Source organism: Ailuropoda melanoleuca, chromosome 8 (assembly GCF_002007445.2).
Source record: "Ailuropoda melanoleuca isolate Jingjing chromosome 8, ASM200744v2, whole genome shotgun sequence".
NCBI classification, from domain to species: Eukaryota; Metazoa; Chordata; class Mammalia; order Carnivora; family Ursidae; genus Ailuropoda; species Ailuropoda melanoleuca.
The window spans coordinates 7,198,401-7,221,378 of NC_048225.1; the positions used below are offsets into that span (position 1 = coordinate 7,198,401).

Consider the following 22,978-nt stretch of genomic DNA (forward strand, 5'->3'; position numbering starts at 1 on the left):
GGCGGCGGCGCGGTGGGGCTGTCCCGGACGCTGAGCGTGTCGGCGCCGGCGCGGAGCAGGTGAGGCGCGGCCCGGCGTGCGCATGCGGGCGGGCTCCCCGGCGCCGCGGCGGGGGTGGGGGTTCTCGTTCCGCGGCCTCTTCCCGGGCGCCTGCGACCCGGGTGCTGTTCGCGATTGCTCGCCCTTCGCCCCGCCTGGGAGGTGGCTCTCCTCGGGGCCCTGTCTCCCTGGTGTCGCGCCGCGGTTTCCTTTCCCAGCCCCCAAAGCCTGCGAGAAGCGGGACCCCGGGATCCCGGCTCACCCTTTCCCAGCGCCTCCCGGGGCCCTCCAGAGGGCCGCGCGCTGTGCCGCCGCCCTTCTCCCGTGCTTTGGCTCGGCCCTGACCTTTGCTTTACCCGGCGCCTGCAGTGACCTTCATTAGATGCTCCCGAAGGATGTCCTGGCCAGCAGTTTTCGTTCTGGGCCGGCCTGTTAGGACATTCTGTGTCCAGTTCTCTGGCAGGGGAATGCCTGTTTGGAATACAGCCACTCTATCCCCTGTACTTCCTTGTCCGCTCTCTCCGAGCTGATAGAGGGCTAAAAGCCTCTGCCTTGGACTGGCAAGGTAGGGTTTTAATGCCTAACTTCCTCCATCACTGTAGGTCTCAGTTTCCCCATTTATAAATGGAGCATAACAGTAGTACTTAGGCCTCGTACGCTAATGTGAAGAATAAGTCAGGTAGTACAGGTAGATTTGTGCCTGGCAAATGGGGAGGGCTTAGGGGATGCCACTTGTCAGCGGTAGCGACTTAGGCCTACAGTGTTGTGTTTCGTATTAAATGTTGAAAGAGATGTGAACAGATGTCCCCCAAATATGTTGAAGTTTTATATTCTGGGGCCGATTTGTTTTTCAAAGACACAATCCCCTTTGATGTAATACAGTTAAAATGTACTCACCATTTCAGAGTGTAGCTGTGTGGTGGAGCCTTATGGAATGCAGGTTTGAACAGCTCTCTGTCCCCTTGCTGTCAAGTAGCAGGATGCAAGAACTGGAGGAAGAGAGTGTTGGATTTGTATACTGCCTTATCTGGTTTCTTCTTGATAAGGTCCCCGAGAACAGTGTCTAGGACTTAATCATCTTTCCCCCTTAATCCTGTTATGTAGTGCGTGCCCAATAAATTTTTGTTGCGTGGACTGTGAGGGACATAGTGGAGAAGGCAAGCCAGATTTCTTTGTCCCTATTTCCCTGACATTTCCCTGCCTTGACCTCTCTGCATGCATATCTTGCTTTGTGCACTGGATGCATTCCTGAAAAATCGTGTATAAATTGGGACATATATTGAACATATTTACGAAACCAGTATTTAAAGGGGAACATGAGTGCTTTTGTAAATGGGAATTACCTCCCCCAAATTTATTAAGTTTGAACTTGGTTATATCAAGTTGTCTTAAAGGGAAGCACATCTGTTCTGTTCCCTCATAATCCTGCTTCCCCCACCACCCCCCTTGGCACAGTTTCAGTGAATGGCCTTGTGCCTTGTATCACAGACTTTGGAGTTACAACTAGATTTTCCAAGTCTTAACTATCTGAGGCTTGTGTTTTCCAGTTTGGTTATGACTAACCACATGTGGCCATTTAAGATAACGTATGTTAAATACAGTGAAAAGATTCAGTATTCCAGTTGCCCTGGCCGCATGTCAAGTACTCAACAGCCATGTGGGGCCAATAGCTACTGTATTGGACATTGCAGGTACAGAACATCTCTGCTAGTGCAGAAAGTTCCATTGGACAGAGCAGCCTGGAAACTAGTTCTGTCTCAGGAAGTTTAACGGGCAGCCAAGTTATCAGTAATTGAGAGCTGAAAAAACTCCTTTTGCTCCAAAATACCCTGACACAATATATTTTGTAGTGATTTAGGTTCTAAAGGGCTTTCACAAAAATTGTTGTACTTCACTCTCAAGAAAATCCTGGGAGAAAGGTGGGGTAGGGAATAAAAATTTCATATTAAGTAGCTGGCAAACTAGGAATACAACTTAAGTCGTTTTTGCTTGTTTTCTTGAGCACCGTAGGAGTTGATAATTCTTTAGCCCATTGAGTCGTTTGGAAGAGTTAAGGCGTCTATGGAAGTAGGGAGAGCCCTAGAAGGGGCCCTTTCTTTGGACCAACTGCCCCAGGGGCCACCCTGTATGGTGAAAAGGTAGGCATCAGCAGCAATCGCTTCCCTCCCCAGGAGAAGTCTGTTATGAACTTTACCACTGCCCCCCACCCCCGCGACAGCTTCGTTAAAGTCTCTGCCGTGGTTGAGCAGAGTAAATGGCAGTAGGAAAAAGTAACAAGTGAAGAAAAAAGTTGCTTGTGGTGCTGACTGATTGATTAATGAATGATGGTACAAGATTTAGAAGGATTGTATTTCTCAGTGCATGAGGTCTTATCCTGGGGAACAGCTAAAAGCTTTTGGCTAGTTCGTAGAGTTGGGGGGGAAATATAAAACCCACCAATACCAATTACTAATCGCAAACGGGGAAAGTTATTTGGGTAACATACATGTACATAATGCTTTAAGGAACAAAGTTTCCACACACTTTCCTTTAATTGTCTTGGCCGCTTGGTGAAGTCACTGTTGTCCCCATCTTCCCCACCAGGAACTAAGCGGCTTCCCATGGTCATCTCATGCGTGTGTGTCAGAGCCACAGCTAGGATCTGCATCTGATTCTTAGTTCCGTTCTCTGTTGACTGCACATTACCCTTCCTCTCTCATTTCTGCTTCCTCTCTGGTCCTTTGGCAAACCTTTCATTGCTCTTACTCTGCAGTTTTTTCTGGGGACTGTATGCCTTTAATACATAGCAGTTCAGGCTTTTTAACAACGAAAGGACTGAGGCCTCAAAGTTATTAATCAGTGTTTGTTGAGTGCTCCTCTGCATTAGGTATTTTGTCTCCATTGTTAAACTAGAATATAAATGTTTTCCTGATTTTACAGAAGAGGAGTCTGACGTCAGAGAGCTTTCCATGCTGTAAGCTTAGCTGTAGAATGCCCCAGAAGAACAGCCATTGTAAAACCTCTGGCTTTCAGTGGTGTACATATATGATGGGAGTCTTGCTCTTGTCCTTCCTGCAGCTTTCACTACCGGGCGTTTGTCCATGTCAGATCCCTAGACTAAAGTGCTGGGCTCAGACCCATATTTTCATCTGGCTTCCAGACATTCTCCTGTGTTTTTTTTCTTTTAACTCAACTAAAGCAGGTTTAGACTTGAACTCCTTTCTGTCTTCCCCCAAACCTGCTCCATCTCTGCTAACTCTAGGTTAAACTGAACCCCGCTCATTGCCTGAGCTGCAGATTTCAGCAGTGTGTCTTCCCTCTTTCTCAATCTACCTTGTATAGATGGCCAACAAAACCTTTTATTTCTGCCCCTTGAATATCTTCGAGGTCAGTGTCTCCTACATTCTTTCTTAGTCTGTATTAATAACCTCCAGAGGGTCCACCCTGCTTCCAGAGCATCTTCATTCGCAGCCATTCTGCCTTGAAGAGATGGCAGTTACCTGGTTGAAAATCATGAATAATGTTCAGGAGTACTTACTTCTAAAGTATTTTTTGGCTGTGAAAAGAAGTTGGAGAGCACAGGCCCTTTTAGAGGGACATTCTCTCCCCTTCTCTCTGACACATACACACACGATAATTTTTAATTCGTAGACTTCTCCTTTTTCAGCATTGAATTATCAGGGAGGACATTATCCGAAAGGGGCTTTTAGTTGCTTCATTTGTTAAATAAGGTAATTGGATTTGATAATTTGGAATTATATAATTCTAGGTTTTTACTTACATTGAAATTTTCTTTGACGAATTATACCATCTATTGGCAGTAGTGAAAATTGCAACTAATTATTTTAAGCTGAAATACATCTTTTCAGTTGTGAGGTAAAAACTAAAAATGACCAATGGTGGATGACAGGCATCTAGTTGCTAATATAATTTCTTCTCCCAAATTTTGGAGTGATGTTTGTGAGAAGGGAAGAAAATTTAAGTCAGTCAGCTAACCCTGATGGATAATATAATATCCTATAATAAAACACGTAAGGAGGCATTGTATTTATCTTCCCATTGATTCAGACAAATACAAATCTACTCTAGTCCCTTTGATTTTTGAGTACATGATGTGGACCAAGATGAGATGTTTAAACGCTCAGAAAACGACTGGCCTGCTGCCTCCGAGCAACAGTTCCGATCAGACACCTGCACAAGTGGTGTCTGACTGGGGCGCCTGGGTGACACAGCGGTTAAGCGTCTGCCTTCGGCTCAGGGTGTGATCCCGGCGTTATGGGATCGAGCCCCATGTCAGGCTCCTCCGCTATGAGCCTGCTTCTTCCTCTCCCACTCCCCCTGCTTGTGTTCCCTCTCTCCTGGCTGTCTCTATCTCTGTCAAATAAATAAATAAAATCTTAAAATAAAAAAAAAACACAAGGGGTATCTGACTGATAACAGAATGACTGGCCTGTTTACAGTGCTCCACAACCATGGTCTCATCTTCCAGGGACACTACATAGAGATGTTGCCTTTCAGAGGGCTATGCTATGTGAGAGCAACAGAGATTTCGTGACTGATGAGGACTGCTAAATGTTTTCACATGACTGTGACCCATGACCGTGACCCTTGGGGTGACACAACAGGTGGCCTTGATACGAATGTAGTTGCTCTTTCTTTTAAGGTGGTAGGTAGAGCTTCCTCTCTGGTGGGTGGATAGATAGACATGCCTCTGCTTTGTGATGTCGTCTTCTCACATAAACTTTGGAAAGGAAAGAAAATACTATAAAAAGCATATTTGTGTGTGTGCGTGAGCCTAGATGCACGCACACTCTATTTTCTTGGACCTTACAAGTTCTGAAAACAGTATCTCTTGAAATTACTAAAAATAATAAAGGACTGCTTCCTTTTCCAGCTCAGAAGATAAAATAACAGTTCACTTTGTAAACCGTGATGGTGAGACATTAACGGCCAAAGGAAGAGTTGGTGACTCTCTGCTAGATGTTGTGATTGAAAATAATCTAGATATTGATGGTTTTGGTGAGTATGGAACATTCCTTAAAATTTATAAGTGACACCATTAAATAGATTTCAACTTCTTGGGGTTTTGTTTTTTTTTCTCAGAATTTTAACCTTCAGCATGCTAAGTAAAATATGAGAATTCAGGATGTGTTAGTGTTAAATTCTCGCTTATAAAGAATATGAGTGACACTGTGTTTCTCTTCGTCGTACATTGAATTGACCATGTGCCCTAAAGTCTGTTGCCTCATTACCTTACCTTGATGACTTGCGTGCCGCTAAGCTGGGAGTAGCAAGTGGAGTTGGAAGACACCAGGTTAGAGATAATGAATGTCATATCATGGAGGAGTAGTTTTGACTTAGTTTTTTGGTTTTAACTTTATAATTGGAAATATCTTCATAGAGAAAAAAATTTTCCTATATAATCTTCACTCAGGTTCCCCTACTGTTAACAATTTACATAACTGTGGTATAATAATCAAAACGTAGAAATTAATGTTGGTTCAATAACTCAAAAACCCTAGACTTAATAGAATTTTCCTAGTTTTCCCACGACTGTCTTTTGTTTTGGGATTCGACCTAGGAGCCCACATTGCGTTTAGGTATTATGCAACGGGACTGAAGGGACTATCCATAGTCCCTTCAGTCTGTGACATTTCCTTAGTCTTTTCTTGTTTTTCACAACCTTGATACTTTTGAAAAGTACTGGTATGTTATTTTATGAAATGTCTCCCTCAGTTTGGGTTTGATTGGTGTTTTCTTGTATTGATAGAGCTCATGCATTATTTTAAGTGAGTTTTATTTTACTTACTCTTCTTTAAAGTTTTATTTTTATTGAGCTATAATTGCCATTTAACGTTATATTAGTTTTAGGTGTATCATATACTGATTTGATATTTGTGTATATTGCAAAATAGTTACCGCAACACGTCCAGCTAACCTGTGTCACCACACAGAGTCTTGAATGTCCATTCCCCTTCCTCGGAAGGGCAGTTTATCTGCCTCTTGTTAGAGAAGGAAGTGTTTTAGTTAGAAAGTTTTTATGTCTAGATCTGACCATATTCTTTACCCACTCACGCAAAGCAGGTGTTCCAGAAACTGCCTTCTTATAGCTCAAGGATACACAGTCTATCACTTGTCAGTTTTGCTCAAGCGCTCTCTCTCTCTGGCATGGTGGTTCTCAAAGGGGGTTCCCTATACCATTAGTGTCACTTGGGAAATGCAGATCCTCAGGCCCCACCCACTCCAGACCTCCTGAAGCAGAGAGGCTGTGGTAGGGCCCAGCAATGTGTGTTTTAACAGGTCCTCGTGTGATTTTGATGTATGTTAAAGTTGGAGAACCATTGGTCTGCAGTAAAGCCCAAGGAGTATATCTGACTAGGATTCTTTCAAGGCATTATTCACATTGCACTTTTAAGACCCCTTTACAGATCAGAATTATTTCTCCATTTTCCCATCATACAATAAATATGCCTATCAGTGTTAATGCTCGTCACAGTTTTCGTTTTTAGGGGAAGTGCCCTCTCCCGTATGAAATTATGAGCTCTTGCTCAGGTACCTCACAGAGTAGATTTTGTTCAGAGTTGACAGTGCATCACATTTGCTGGATTCTTAAATCTACGTCAGTTTCAGGGTTAATTATAACAACTGCCCTTTGAGCGCATTCAGCATTCCAGCATATGTTATCTGTTGTAATAGTGCTAAGAAGTAGACTCGTTTTTTTAAACTTCTGTTTTATAGATGAAGAAAGTAAGGTTCAGAGAAATTAATTTCCCCTGGGTCATACGTGGAGCAAGTGGGAGGTCTAGGACTCCAACCCAGGTCTCTGACTCCCAAACCTCTGCTTTTTCCTTTTACCATTTTCCCTAAGAAATGTCTTTTCTGTGTAAACACCTGTCCCAGAAATAGTTGATACAGTTCTAATTTTAAGGAATTTGTTAGTCTAATGCAGTGGTTCTGGGCTGGGACTGAGTTTCAGAACCTCTACAGAACTTTAAAAAATGCAGACATCTGCATTCCATCCTAAATAGTACAGGGAGAGGCAAAGTTGTGCGGGTAGATCTGTGAAAAGTCCCACAAGGTTCAGATCTATACCATGGTTAAGAATGACTAATTTAGGGAAAGAACTCATTGGTAATTTATGTAAAATATATATTCTATAAAATTTATCTACAATTCATCTTCCTCGTGAGTTCATATTCACCTATACCTTTAAAAAAAATTTTTTTTTTTTTTTTAAGTAGGCTCCATATAGGCTCTATACTCAGTGTGGAGCCCAACGCAGGGCTTAAACTCACGACCCTGAGATCATGACCTGAGTTGATACCAGGCGTCGGATACTTCAATGACTGAGCCACCCCAGGCGCCCCCATATTCATCTACACTTTTAACTACACTTAGTTTCTCTGAATTATTGTCTCACAAGTGAGAAGTACACACATGAAAAAAGTACGCAAATGAAAAGCGCGCAGTAATTGAGAATAGACTGTGGAATCAGATTATGGTTCATAAACCAACACTAACACTGCTTCGTTGGCCATGAGACCTGGACCAAGCCACTTGAAAATCTGTATGCTTCAGTTTACTCTTCAGTAAAATAGGATTATAATAGTGCTAACCTCACAGGGTTGTTGAGGATTAGCACAGTGCCAACTGTGGTAAGAAGTAGCATTTGTGGCATTTGAACTTGGCCTTCCCTCATCCTCTCCCCACTTCTGCAGTAGCCTTAAAACTCCGCAGCTTGGGAACTACGGGAGCTGTGAAATCCAGCAGCCTCGCAGCCACTGCAGGGGCAGATGGGGTTTGATTTCCTCAGGAAGCCCAGTCTCCAGAATGCTGTCACCTGTCCCACAGCTGCCCAGGAAAGCTCCACCCCAGGGAGTTGTTACCTGGCCTGCCTCTGGGACTGCTGTGTGCAAGAAGGTCTGTGCCTCCGGTTGTAGCCTCCCATGGTCACCTGCAGCTGTTTCACACAGCTGCTGACGCGGTGACACCGGCGGGGCAGACAGGAGCCTGGCCAGAAATGTAAAAGGAAGATCTGGGGAATGAGATGTCCGTAGTGGCCTTGAAATGCCCTGGGGATCTGGAAGGCCATGCCCACGTGCAGGACCTCGCTCACACCCAGGAAAGACGTGACAGGGTCTTGGCCTCTCACCTCTGGATCACCTTCAGGCCCCATGCGGCGAAGGATGAGACGAACACGTAGGCTGCTTGAATGTCAAGGGTGTGCACATCCCTCCCTCCCCTCAAGCTCATCAGCAAAGCGTAGAAGACTCACTGGTTCCCAGCACCGAAGGACACTCTGCCCGGTCATCTGGCTGACCACTAAGCTAACCGAGCAGGGACCTCAGTGGCCGCAGACAACAGGGAAGACAAACTGCAGAGAGTTAGAACAGGAGAGTCTCCAGGAAGCTCCCAGCAGCAATAAACCCAGGGCACAGGGTGGAGATCCTCATTTCCACAGGTGCCACATCGTATTATCTGCAGTGTCCACTTGCAATAAAAAAAATTCAAGCACTGAAAGAAATGGGGAAGCATGGCCCAGACTCAGGAAAGAAAAAACATTCAATAGAAGCTCCCCCGAGGAGGCCCGGGGGGTAGACTTACCAGACGAAGACGTCACACCAGCTGTTACAGAAGTTCAGAATGCTGAGGGAACCTATGTGGAGGTGATCTCCGGCATCTTCACATCGGAATGTGTGGAGGCCATTGCCACTCTAAGTGGGGGAAATGAAATAATGAACGTTCTTTGTGCCCTTGAGAAAGCTGAGCTTTTGAGAGCTCTGAGAAAGCTAATGTGGAGGCTGTGACCAGTAAATTGATTTTTATAAATTTCTCCACAGATTCGATCATATGCACTAGGCCTGTGTACTGGGCTGTTACAGCAGAGATATTTGTAACAGCAAAAGATTTGAAACAACTGAATGCCCATCAATAGAGGGCTGGTGTATAAATTATACAACAGGATATTATATGGCTGTGTTAAGAAAAAGTCTCTGGAAGGAGTCTTAAAAACAAATATCAGTGGTAACCTGTTGGTAGGAGGGAGATTTTCCATTCTATAACTTTTTAAAAAAGATTTTATTTATTTACTTGAGAGAGAGAGGGAGTAAGCGAGAGAGAGAGCTCACCAGTGAGGCGGTGGGGGGGGTACAGCAGGAGAAGCATTCCCCCTCTGCTGAGCAGGGAGCCTGACTCGGGGCTCATTCCAGGACTCTGGGATCATGACCTGAGCCGAAGGGAGATGCATAACTGACTGAGCCACCCCGGTGCTGCTCATTCTACAACTTCTTATCCTTTTTGAGTTTTGAACAGTGTGAATGGGTTACCTGTCTTCCAGACGTCTGTAAGAAAAACTGAGAGGAGACAGCCTATTAACAACAGGAATGTGTAAGTCCGCGATGGCATTTCTAAATTACAGTATGTGTCTAATACAAGTAACATTCACAGTGTATAATCACATAGATAGATGTTTGTCAGTGGAAAACACAATGTGTTTAGTTGCTTTTGATTTTTCAGAATGCACTGAGAAAGATATTAGAAGATGTTCAGTGTTGGTTGTCTCTTCTTGATCTGATGGTAAGGTTTTCATCTTTATTCCACTTTTCTCTATTTTAACTTTTCCTGTAGTGACTTACTTTAATACCTATGACTTGAGTAAGTCACTGACCTTGCCTGTGGCTCACTTTCGTTATCTGTCAAATGAGGGTAATAATAGTACTCACCTCATAGGACTTTCATAATGATTAAATTAATATTAGGTCTTCAGAATATTATGACATTAGGAAAGTGTTATAAATATTTGCGTTAGTCTGTCTTACTATATAAAAATCTGTGTACATGATAAGATTCCACTTCCTGTCCATCAGGATGATTTCTGTCAGAAAAATGTTAGAAGAGCAAGTGTTGGCAGGGATGAGGAGAGATTGGAGGCCTAAGGCATGGCTGCTGGGAATGCGAAACGGTGCAGCCGCCATGGACAACAGTTTAGCAGGTCCTCAAATAGTTACACGGAGTTACCATGTGATCCAGCAATTCCATTCCAGCTGTATTCCCAGAAGCACTGAAAGCAGAGACTCAAACAGATACTTGTACACCAGTGTTCGCAGCAGTCAAAGGGTGGAAACAACTTGCATGTCCACCAGTAGATGAATGGATAGACAAAATGTAGTATATACATGTAGTGGACTGTTATTTAGCCATAAAATAAGCTGAAATTCTGATAAAAGCTGCGACATGGATGAGCCCTGAGAACATTGTGCTGAGCATGTAAAATAAAATCCATCCATTATTCTATTCTCTGTAACCACTAATAACATTTCTGTGCTTTTTAAAACCTATCTTGTGGTTACATTTTATGCAAACATGGATTACATAAAATAAGGGCAGTATGAAACTATTGAAATTTCATATTCTATACAGTGTGTGAAATTGTGGGAATCTCTCCACATTTTTGAAATGTGAAGAGATTCACTTTATTTTAAAGCTGACAATCATGCTGAATTATAAACTGTGTTTGTGCTGAAGCCATATGGTGGACACTTCAGCAGATAAGTAGAAATGATTCCTGATCTTTGACAGGAGCAGTGGAACTTGTGCCTGTTATGCTGTTGAAAAACGGAAATCTGAATATCCCGTAACAGTGTTCACTAACTCAGCAAGTGATGGCATAGTGCTGGAACGTACCCCAAACCAGTAACTGTGGAGTGGAAGTTAAACGTGACCTAACGCTAGAAGATGAAGGTTTAACAGTCACCCCGACCTTCTGTGCTCTTAATTGAGGAGTAGATGCTATATAAGCAGAAGTGCTTAGAAAATAGGATTTTAAAAAGCAAAAATATTTTTAAGCTCAGAAAAACCTCTTGGAGCTCAAGACTGGTACCAGACATGCAGGCGTGCCATCGTGTGTCCTGTGCCCCCGGCTGTGGTGGCTGTCGCCCACAGCAGGCTCGCGGGCTGGGAGTGCGGGAGACGCTGAATGTCCAGCACTCCTGCGCTGCCCCTCTTGGCATTTGTTTCTGTGAGAAAATTAGTCTCGACTTGAGTTTTGACTTCTGTGAGAATTTTGGAACTAGCATCCCTTGCATAAAAAAGATGATTGGTTTTAAATGCGTTGGTGTTTTCTTCCCCATTGAATATTCCAAGAGAGAGTATCTGACATTAAATACTCTTTTGTAAACATCCTTCAAAATGTCTGGGGGTGTCTGGGGGTGCTGTTGGTTGGGCATCCAACTCTTGGTTTTGGCTCAGGTCATGATCTTGGGGTCATGGGATCGAGCCCCACATTGGGCTCTGTGCTTAATGTGGAGTTGGCTTGGGATTCTTCTCTCCCTCCCTCCCTGCCCATCCTGCTTGTGTGTGCGTGCTCTCTTTCTCTCTGTCAAATAAATAAATCTTAAAAAAATAAATACAATGTCTCTGTTTTTCTGTTATATGGATATGCCATGACTTACCCATCTCTTTCTCTGAACATTTAGGTTCCTTCCAGTTTTCAACTATTGTAAATAAACTTAAGGTGAACACCCTCAGAAGTACTTTTTTATGGATATGTTTTATAATCTCCTTGCAATAAATTACTAGGGATAGAATTACCTAGTAGAGTTTGTTTTACAAATTGCTCAAATTATTTGCCTGTTTTTCTGATGAGGTATTGTTTGTTTTCTTGGTTAGCAAAAGCTGTCTAAATGTGCCATTTGACGAAAAAATCATAAAAGTGAAAACTAACTTTAACATTTATTTGACTTTCAAGCTCTGTTACTTGAAACCACATTTTTTCTCAAAGCATTGTAAATGCTTTATTTGCAGTAGATAAATCAAGAAAATTGAGTTGCTTTCCATTAATTCCTTCTAAATCAAAGCAAGTGTAAATATTGTGATCTTAATACCTCAAAGTATCTTTTTAAAAATTTTACAGTATTTCATCATTAATGACTGTATCGCAATATGCTGTTTTTCAGACTGCAGGTTGCAACCATTAGTGGATCATGAAACCAGTTTAGTAGCTCCCAGCAAACATTTTAAAGAAATCAGAAAGAACAGAATACATAAAAACACACCCATCTTTTGCAAGGGTATTATTTCATGAACTATTTGTTTAGCTGTTTTACAAAGTATATGTTTGCTGGGTTGTGGTGAAGAATGGAATTCATAGTGAGGGTTACAATAAAAAAAAATTTTTTTGAAGGCCATTAGTTGGAATGGGTAAGAATAGAGTCTTCACGTGTAGGTTTGGTTCTCAGCTCTGCCGCGTCACCAGCTTTGTGACCGGGGATTAGGTACCTAACCTCTCCATACCTGGTCTTTCCGAGGGTAAAGTGGGAATAATGTTAGTATCTACCTTATGAGGCTTCTGGAAAGATCAAATGAGCAACCAAAGCAAGTGTTTAAAGTAAACATTAGCTACTATTATTAACATGGTTATTAATACAGGTTCATTGTTCATTATAGAACATGTTAAGAACACATTAAAAAAGGTTTCTGAGGGGCACCTGGGGGGCTCAGTCGGTTAAGCATCTCCTTCTGCTCAGGTCATGATTTCAGGGTCCTGGGATCGAGCCCCCTGGCCAGCTCCCTGCTGTGGGGAGTCTGCTCCTCCCCCTGCTTGTGCTCTGTCAAACAAATGAAACCTAAAAAAAAGGTTTCCCATCCCACTGAAGTAACCACTAGAAGAATCTTTCCCCTTAGAACCCCTTACTATAGAAAATTTAACGCTGCAGTCTTTAGTAGTTTGATGAGAATTCTGCATTCACTTATGTGGTTTCAGGAGAGAAGCTTTAAAGATCAGCGACCTGAACGTGTCCAGAAATTTGGGCATGTAAATACAAACTTGAGATAAGCTAAACCGGGTTCACTAAAGATAGAGTTAATCCTAAGCCACTTTCTAGAATAAAGATGAAGGAAATGAGGTCAAGAACTCTGGGGACGGCTGATTGATTCCTAACATTGAATTCGGAGACCCTTTCAGTGTTGCCCTCGAAAGTCCTACTCAAGGGAGGCCGACCAAGTACGGAGTCCTTTTTACAACTTCTCCCCGGGTGACCTCATCCCTTCTGTGACCCTAAACCCCATGTAGATGCCCATAAATTCTTGCATTTACCTTGTTAGCTTTCCTTTCCCCTGAGCCCTGGACTTGATAGACCCAGCTTTCTACTTTACATCTCTTCTTGAAAATTGCACAGGCCTTTTAAAGTCAACATACCTAAACAGCATTTGATTTTTTCCCCCATTGAAACTAGTTCTTCCTTGGGTCTCTCCTGCCATCAATGAGCTTTGCTCAGCTGTTTGAGCCCGAAACTGGAGAGTGTCTGACTCTTTCTTCTCCCCCCACCCCTACCTCCAGTGCCATCAGCAGCTTCTGTCAGCTGTACCTCCAAAATACATCTATCTCCCTGCCTTCCTGCATCCTGCAGTTGCTGCTTGGGGCTGGCCAGGCGCTGCACGCTGGGAGCTGTGCGGACCTGCTTCTGCTCTTGAGCCCAGTCTTGGGGTGATTTGTCGTAATACATCAGGCATATCCCCTGATTGCAAAGCACAAGTAACTTCCCGTGTCACTTGGGATACAAATCACATTCCTTACCCCAGCCTAAGAGGCCCCACCGCCCTTCTTCCTCTCCCAAATTTCTCACCATTCTTTCTCTCACTTTGGCCACACTCGCCTTTTCTCAAGAGCTGACCTCACCCAGGATTTTTACTTTGAGACTTCATACACACTTTATATTTGTGTCTGCCTGGAACACCCCCTCTCTCCTTTCTCCTGTACACAGGATTTTCTTCTGCCTAGGCTCATGTGATGTGTTACTTCCTCAGTGAGGCTTTGCTCAACCACCCAGTCTGAAGTAGGACTCCTCTCACTGCCCTTAGCCCTTTATTCTCCTCACAGCATCCTGTTTCTTTCATAACATTTATCACAATCTGTTAGTTATGTATTCCTTTGTTTACTTGTGCAGCTTCCTCCTGAAAGACTATGATGGAGGATAAAATCATTCTTGTTTTATTCCTCTCTGTATATGAAGTCACGAGTATATAAATAAAAGGAAAAGCAGAATAAAAGGAATATAAATAAAGCATATACATAAAAGGAAAAAAAAATGGTAAATTTTGGAAGCAACACACTTATAAGCATGCTTATTTCCAATTTTTTTTTTTTCCAACTTTTATATTGATCTAGGTCTTTCGGAGGATGTTTTCAGAGTGTATTGTAATATTCTACCACTAGGGGGCAGCTATACCTCTCTGATCAAATTAACCTGAGACCTTGGTTTTTTCCTTGCTATATTCATCTATTTCCTTCATGTCTCTTTTGAGGGAAATTGTTCAGATTGGGAAATCCTGATAATGTTCACATAAATCTATATATATTCCTATCATGTTTATTGACTTCCTATTATACTGTATTACTGCCTATGCTAGATCAAACTTTACTCTAGAAAATTAGATTTTATACTTATATATGGTTTCATATTTTTAATATATAATGATACAGTTATCTTCTGGATTTTTTTGAGGGAAAGGGATTAGGTCGAGGTGGGCAGTCTTTCTTGTTAGCATGGTATCTTTACAAAATAATCTTAAAGTAAGGTACACATGTGCACACGTGTATGCAAAATGATCTTTTTCCTGTTGGCAAACACTCAAATTATGTGAAAGGAAAGGAACAATAGTCTGTAGATACCTTTCTCTGGGAATTAATATTATGGCAAAAATTTCTGAGCATTTGCATAAGAACTTAATATCATTAGCTTTGTTTAAAAAAAACCTCAATCCTGGGGCGCCTGGGTGACACAGTTGGTTAAGTGTCCAAATCTTTTTTTTTTTTTTTAAAGATTTATTTATTTATTTGGCAGAGAGTGAGCACGGTTGCACAGGCAGGGGGAACAGCAGGCAGAGGGAGAGGGAGAAGCAGGCCTCCCGCCCAGCAGGGAGCCTGACGCAGGGCCCAGTCTCAGGACCCTGGGATCATGACCTGAGCAGACGGCAGATGCCCAGCTGACTGACTGAGCCACCCAGGTGCCCTAAGTGTCCAACTCTTGATTGCAGCCCAGGTCATGATCTCAGGCCGTGTTGGGCTTTGGCCTGGGCCTAGAACCTGCTTAAGATTCTCTCTCTCCTCCCTCTGCTCCTCCCACCCTTAGAAAACAAACAAACAAAAACCAAACTCAGTCTGGAGAAATTTTGTTACCAACCTTGAGATTAGCCAATAACCGTACTTACTCATTCTTAAGGTAATTTTTAAATTATGGGAATTTGAAATTTTGTAGATTAACAGTATTAAGGGTCTTACTCTAGCAAAATCAGAAGTACTGTGAAAACCGAAAGTTTGTCAAGAATCCCATAGTTTCCAGGTGACAGGCTGTGTGAACTGTAAATTTTACATTTGTTACTGCAGCTAAAGTGATTCCATTATAACTGGCAAACAAATACCTGCCATCCTTAGTCACTATTGTGCAGACTGCTGTTCATAGAAATCTGAATGTCGGTGTGATTTTGTTGACTGTAGTGCTTAAATTCTGGTTATAATTTAATATTTTTAAAGTCTATAACGGTTTCAGCCAAGCATTCATTAAGTGCTAATGCCAAAAAATGCATCTGAAAATCAGTTATTTTGAAATAGAAGTTACATGTGACAAAAAGCTATGAAGAAAGCCAAAAATCTGTCATGATACGTGTTATTCTTAATTTAGGAGAACTCTTAATCATTAGCCAGAGTGCCGACAAAATAGAAGCAGCACTAAAGCATGCATACCTTTAAGTTCATGAAAATTGTTGTATAACCAGGCAAGGATGACAGATAAAATCCCGGCACCAGGGGCATCTGGGTGGCTCAGTTGTTAAGTGTCTGCCTATGGCTCAGGTCATGATCCCGGGGTCCTGGGATCGAGCCCTGCGTCAGGCTCCCTGCGCAGCGGGAAGCCTGCTTCTCCCTCTCTCACTCCCTCTGCTGGTGTTCCCTCTCTGGCTGTGTCTCTCTAGGTCCAATAAATAAGTAAAATCTTAAAAAAAAAAAAAAATGCCAGCACCAGGGGCTAATACCCATGTGGCTGTCATGTGTCCCTAAGTCCAATTATTGTCTATGCTAAGTATTTTTGATTATTTGAAAGGTGGAGATAGTAATGGAAAAAGTTTTATTTGAAAGGTTTGTTCACCTAAGTGTATTTTGTTATTATTATTTTTAAAGATTTTATTTTGGAGAGAGCTTTTGTTTGGGAAAGTCTTTGTCTCTCTTTCATTGCTGAAGGACAACTTTGTCAGAGTATTTTTGGTTGGAGTTTTTCCTGTCAGCATGTTGTATATGTCATCCTGGTGTCTCTAAGGTTTCTGCTGAGAAATCCACTGATAGCCTTATGGGGATTTCCTTGTAAATTACAAGTTTTTCTCTTGCTGCTTTTAAGATTCCTTTGTCAGGGCGCCTGGGTGGCACAGTGGTTAAGCGTCTGCCTTCGGCTCAGGGCGTGGTCCCAGCGTTCTGGGATCGAGCCCCACATCAGGCTCTTCCACTGTGAGCCTGCTTCTTCCTCTCCCGCTCCCCCTGGTTGTGTTCCCTCTCTCGCTAGCTGTCTCTATCTCTGTTGAATGAATAAATAAAATCTTTAAAAAAAAAAAAAAGATTCCTTCTTTGTTTTTGGTTTTTGGCAGTTTTATTATAATGTGTCTTGAAGACGATCTCTTCAAATTGAGTTTGTTTGGGGACCTATGAGCTTCATGAATTTGCATGTCCAAATCTCTACCAGATTTTGGAAGTTCTCAGCCATTATTTCTTTAAAAAATTTTTTGCTCTTTAAAAAAATTTTTGCTGTCTTCTCCCTCTATTCTCCATCTGGGACTCCAGGAATTCGTGGATTTTGTTTCGATGGTCAAAACACCAGTAGATCACATAGGCTTTCTTACTCTTTTCCATTCTTTTTTTTTTTTTTTTCCCATCTGACTGGATAATTTCAAAGGTCCTATCTTCTCATTCACAGATTCTTCCTTCTGCCTGTTCCACTGTGCTGTGGATGGTCTCTGTTGCATTTTCCATTTCATTCATTGTGCTCTTCAGCTCCAGAATTTCTGTTTGGGTCTCTTTTATGACTTCTGCCTTTTGTTAAACTTACCATGTTGTTCATGCATCATTTTACTGATTTCAGTCAGTTGTCTTTCTGTGTTTTTTCGTAGCTCATTGAGTTTCCTTGAAACAGCTGTTTGGAATCCTTTATCAGGTAAATAGCAGATGTTCTTGTCTTTGGGGTCAGTTACTGGAAGATTATTGTGTTCTCTTGGTGGTGTCGTGTTTCCTTGATTTTTCACATTCTTCAAAGTCTCGTGTTGCTGTCCTCACATCTGCAGGGGCAGTCACTTCCTCTAGTCTTCACTGACCGGCTTCAGGAGGGAAATTTTTGTCATCCCTGCTAGGTATTCTGAGGCTTTCTTGGGCCTTCAGTGGATTTACCTGCATGCTTGCTCCGTCTTGTGGCACATTCTTAAGCTTACGTGCCATCTCTGGATCTTGCAGAGCCAGGTTGTGTGCTCACAACTTGCCTTTTGCTTTTCCAAGGGCAGGGCCTGGCAGGCCTGCAGATTCAGGCTGCTTTGTGCATAAGCTCACTAGTTGTCTGCGTAAGCTCACTCTTGGTACCCTTGGGAGTGGGCACGGAGAGTCTGCCACAGGGTCAGAAGGGAGATGTGTGGGTGAGCTGTATGAAGTGCTGGAGGCAGATATCTGTGGGTGGGCTGGGTGGATCTGTGGGTGAGGCATTTCCAGTGCTCATGGTGGGCCTCCCATAGAGTACATGACATGGTGAGTAAGAGCCACGTCCCTTTGATACATTCCGAGCCCTGGCTGCTGCCACTTGCTGCGTCCCATTCGTTTGGCTCAAACTGAGTACGCTAGATGAGGTGAGAGGGAAGTGGGCCTGTTTGGTGGCATCCTCTCAAAACAGCTCCTCCTTCTTGGGCTACAGCGGAGCTTCAGCCTCCTACTGGATCCCACAGCTCTCACAGAGGCACTTTGTGGATGGGTGCCAAGCTGTCATTGTGGAGGGTGGGATATGACTGAGGCACACCTTTGTTGTCCATCTTCCTGCTGTCAGTCCCTCACCACAGTTAATTTTAAAACATTTTCATTAGTCCAAATGGAAATTCTGTACCCTTTAGTTATGACTACCCAAACCCCCATTTTCCTGACCCCTAAACAGTCACATACTTACTTTCTATATCTATACATTTGCCTATTCTGGGTGTTACATGTAAATGGAATCATATTATACGTTGTCTTTTGTAACTGACTTCTTCCATTCAGTATATTTTTAAGGTTCGTCCATGTTTTAGCATATATCAGTACTTCATTCCTTTTTTAATGCCCAAATAGTAGTCATATTCCATTTTATGGATATTCTACTTTTTGTTTACACTTTCATCCCTTGATGGATATTTGGATTGTTTCCACTTCTTAGCTATGGCCAAGGTATGAAGGCAATTAATGAAGAGAGGATACTCTTTTCAATAAAAGATATAATGTTGGAACAACTGGACATCCATATGGACAAATAAAAAGGAATCTCGACCTAAACCTCATACCTTGTACAAAAATCAACTTAAAATTGATTTAGATCTAAATGCAAAATTTTAAAACTATGATACCCCGAAAAAGAAAACAAAGGAGAAAATCTTCGGGACCTAAGGTAGGCAAAGAGTTCTTAGATATGATGCTAGAAGCACAGTCTGAAAAAGAAAAAATTCACAAATTGGAATTCATTAAAATTAAAAACTTGCACTCTGTCGATGACACGGTCAAGAGAATGAAAAGACAAGCTACAGAGTGGGAGACAATACTTGCAAATCACATGTCCAATAAAGGACTAGTATCCCTAATATGTAAGGAACTTTCAAAACGCAACACTAAAAAAAAAGCAAACAACCCAATTAAAAAGTAGGTAACAGATATGAACCAATACTTCAGCAAAGAGAATATACAGTTGACAAGTAAGCACATAAAAATATATTCAAGGGCAGCTGGACTTATGTACAACTCTGGGCCATTTAGCACTTTCTCCTAGAAGTACAAGAGACAAATTAGGCCATTCTCCCAAATGACTTTGGATAGAATGATAGAAATCGCCCCATCCTCAGTTTTTGGAGAAAACACAAGCGAAAACCACAATGCGATACCACGACATTCATGCTAGAAACAAACTGCACTACGTACATACAATGGGATACTTGTCAGCAGTAAACAGGAATGAATTGTGCAAGAAACCACTTGGATGAATCTCATAGGCATTATACTGAGTGAAAGAAGCCAGTCTCAAAAGGTTACATTACTGTATGTTTATATTTATACAACATTCTGAAAAGACTAAACTATAGGGTGGAGACCTGATCATGGTTACCAGGGAATAGGGATGGGGTAGGTTGTGACCCCAAAGGAACGGCCCAAGGGAATTTTTTGGGGTGACGAACCATTTGTATTGTGATTGTAGTTGTGGTTACACAAACTTATACATGTGTTAAAATTCCTACAACTATATCCCAAAGGGCAAAAGTCAGGTGCTTACTAATTGGGGGACTACCTTTAACTACAATACCAGGAACCTAATAAATTGGAAGAAATAGGAAGAAACAGCCATCATGAAATAATTTTTTATGAGATGAAAAAAGAACAAAAAAAAGGAGTAACTTTTTTTCTGAAATAGCCTCTTGTTCTTCTCACAGTTTTAGACTCTTTTAAAAAAGATGTATTTTTTCCTCCTACGTACTTTTTTCAGAGACATGTCTTCACTATTTTCTAGAAGTCTTCCTGTTTTTTTTAAATAGGACATATAGGTTAAATCTCAAAAAAAAAATACTGCTCAGATTGTCTTATTATCTTGGGGGTTTTGTGAGTTTGTTTCTTCTATTAAGTGTGATTCATGAGGTCTTGTGAATCTTTGCTACAGAATTTTTTTTCAAAAGCGACACTTAGAGCACAATATGATTGTTAACGTTTGTCTGGTACAATGTAAGCCATCTTATACAGGCTGAGTTGATTTCATTTTGAGTCTAAGAGTCTCTATTATATTCGATTTCTTCCTAGTCCAAAGAATAGGAAAAGCACACCTGTTGACAGCTTATGGCAGACAGAGTTTGGAAGGGGCCATAAAATAAGGGGTGATCATGAACGTAGTGCATTGATTTAAAGAATAAATACAGGACTAGAATGTGTAATAGGAACTTAGCTCATAGGAACCAAAAGTTTAATCTTCTGTATATAATCAGCGTTTGTCAAATCCTTATTAGAATCCTCTTCAGCTCTGAGTTTGGCAACTTAAGCAAGATGTGGAAACAGTTGGCAAGTTTCCTGAGAGGGCAATGAAAATTATACTAGAGAATGAAAATAAAACCTTTAAGAGAAGGTTAAAAGAATTCAAGTTTCCTAGGGAAGAGAGTTGAAAGCATTTGAAGAGCTGGAACATGGTTGATAACTCTTCATTTCATCTGACCAGGTGGTGCAAAAAGGAATGTCCTAAATTTTTCCAGAGGGATTTATTGGGCATATGAACGTTTCTCTCCATTCCAAGATGATTGAGACCATATTGTATGCACTCTCCTCTTCCCTGGGCTTTTCTCACATTGCGCCTTTCTGGCTTGCTTTCTACCATTTGGAACACTCTTATTTGAACTCCCTTTCTAGGAGGGGGTCTCTCCTTGGCTCTCTCTACTTCCTTCCATCTTTTCACCCTCCCGCTGACGAAATCTCATGGTTTTTGCTTCTATCTTACTCATCTCAAATCCATCCTTTCACAGCCACCAGAATAAGACATGCCACATCACTTTCCTGCTCCAAGTCCTTGAGCAGCTTCCCATAAGCTATAGCAGAGGTTCACAACCACCACCTCTCCGGGGGCTGGATCTGGGAGAGGACAGCTGGAGGGACAGGCGTCCATAACCCCCAGCCACTTGCATCTCTGTGGCAACCCACCATGAAGGATGGTTGGTTACCTGAGCATGTGAGTCACCCACCCAGTATGTCCGGAGACAAGGTAGAGAAGAATAACGGGCTCAGGGAACAAGTTCAAGCTCCTTAGAAGAACACGGGAGACTTTCTGTCCTCTGTCCACTGCTTCTGCAGCCCCCACACACCTTATCCTGCCTGGAACTGTGAGTTCTGTTTTCTTGCATCTTCTGTCCCACACGGCCTGCCGTTGTCAGCATTCAGTTTTTTTCAATAACATAACTCTGATGGGAAGTATAAGCTTTTTAAATTAAGAAAGTTGCTTGAAATATCTTGTAAGGATTGTTTGACTTACATTTTCAAGACAGAAGGAGGCTGGATTTCCTGATTTTTGTCCTACAGTATCTCTAGAGGGATTTGCCATTTTAGTTTTGAGTTTGTCTTGATTGGGTATTGGTGAGATGAAAATAGGAATCAAGGTAAGTATATGTTCATTGAATACCACTGAATAAGCCCATTTTCTGTGGGGTCACAACATATTGGAGCCACAAGTCCTCAGAGATCATCTGCCTCAGTCATTATACAGATGAGAAGAAAAGGAGGCCCTTGAGAGAACTTCCCAGGACACAGGAGACAGTATGGTGGGTCTTCAGGGTCACGCTACAGCAATTTTCCTTTTAGTGCAGGAATTTTTGAACTTGAGGTATATGTATGAAGCCCGCCTCCTTTTTAAGTAAAATATATCCATTAACCTTTTTGTGTGAAATGTTTCAAATTTACACAAAAATAGAAAAGTCATCTACTTGTTCAAATAACCAATTGGTGTATGTATATATTTGTGTGTATATATATATGTGTGTGTGTATATTTATATTTTTTATTCAGTTGAGAGAGAGAGAGAGTATGTGGAGAGGAGGGGCAGAGGGAAAGAGAGACTCAAGCAGACTCCATGCAGAGCATGGAGCCCAATGAGGGGCTCAATCCCACAACCCTGAGATCGTGACCTGAGCTGAAACCAAGAGTTGGGTGCCCAACCAACTAAGCCGCCCAGGCGCCACCCTGTATATGTTTATTAGATTATATATATTTGATATATAAGTAAGGTGGCTTAGATTATGGAGTGGCAGGAACCAGTTATCATCAACACTGGGAAACTTAGCTGGAGCTGTGACTCATCCCTAACTAGCAATATGACCTTTAGTCTATTCATTTAACTTCTTGGGTTTAATTCCTGTTGTATTTAAAAAGAAAGTTGAATTATTTAAGATTCCTTATAACTTCCAAATAATAGTATTAATACATAACAATGTTAACTGATTAATAATAATAACAGCAACAATAATAATACACTTGTATCGGGCTTACTACCTATATGTCATGGTTGCAAGTACCTAATATATTAAGTTAACACTCACATGTAATTCTTGCAAGGACCACGTGAGGCTGGTGCAGTCGCTACTGAGGGAACGGAGGTGTGGAGGGTAAAGCAGGTCAAGGTGATGCTATTAGTGAGAAGCGGAGCTGGGACTGAAGCCTGATGGTGGCTCCAAAAGCCACTGTAACTCCTGTGCTTCACTCTGTGGTCTCTTGTCTACTCAATCCTGTTACTGCTTTGGATTAGATTTAGTAAAAATGAGCATTTAAGGAAGTCTCTTATTTCTTCCTTGATTTTTTTTAGGTAATAAGATGACAAATGTTTAAATTATGAGAGAACAACTCTTGTTAAAATGATTAATTCATTCAGAGGAAAATTAAGCAGGTTACTGATAATAGTTATGTATTTTTTGTATTGTTTAATTGACCAAAAGAGAATCTAAATCAAACTGAAGTTACTCCTAGGACTCTATAATCTTTACAGTTGTGTAAAGGCTTTAAAAATTATTTAAAAGGGATGCCTGGGTGGCTCAGTTGGTGAAACGTCTGCTGTTGGCTCAGGTCATGATCTCAGGGTCCTGGGATTGAGCCCCGAGTCGGGCTCCCTGCTCAGTGGGGAGCCTGCTTCTCCCTCTGCCTGCCACTCCCCCTGCTTGTGCACTCTCTGACAAATAAATAAGTAAA

At 41.9% G+C, this 22,978-nt stretch overlaps 1 protein-coding gene across 1 annotated transcript in view; it reads left to right on the forward strand.

The window, feature by feature from the left end:
• The window catches only part of FDX1 (ferredoxin 1), a gene marked incomplete at its 5' end in the record, with an annotated part of 29,392 nt that continues 6,414 nt past the window's right edge, over nt 1–22,978 (forward strand). Inside the window, 2 exons of the mRNA XM_034665620.1 lie at nt 1–59; nt 4,913–5,037. Of these exons, the coding sequence (XP_034521511.1) occupies nt 1–59; nt 4,913–5,037 (184 nt within the window). The remainder of the gene's footprint in view (nt 60–4,912; nt 5,038–22,978) is intronic.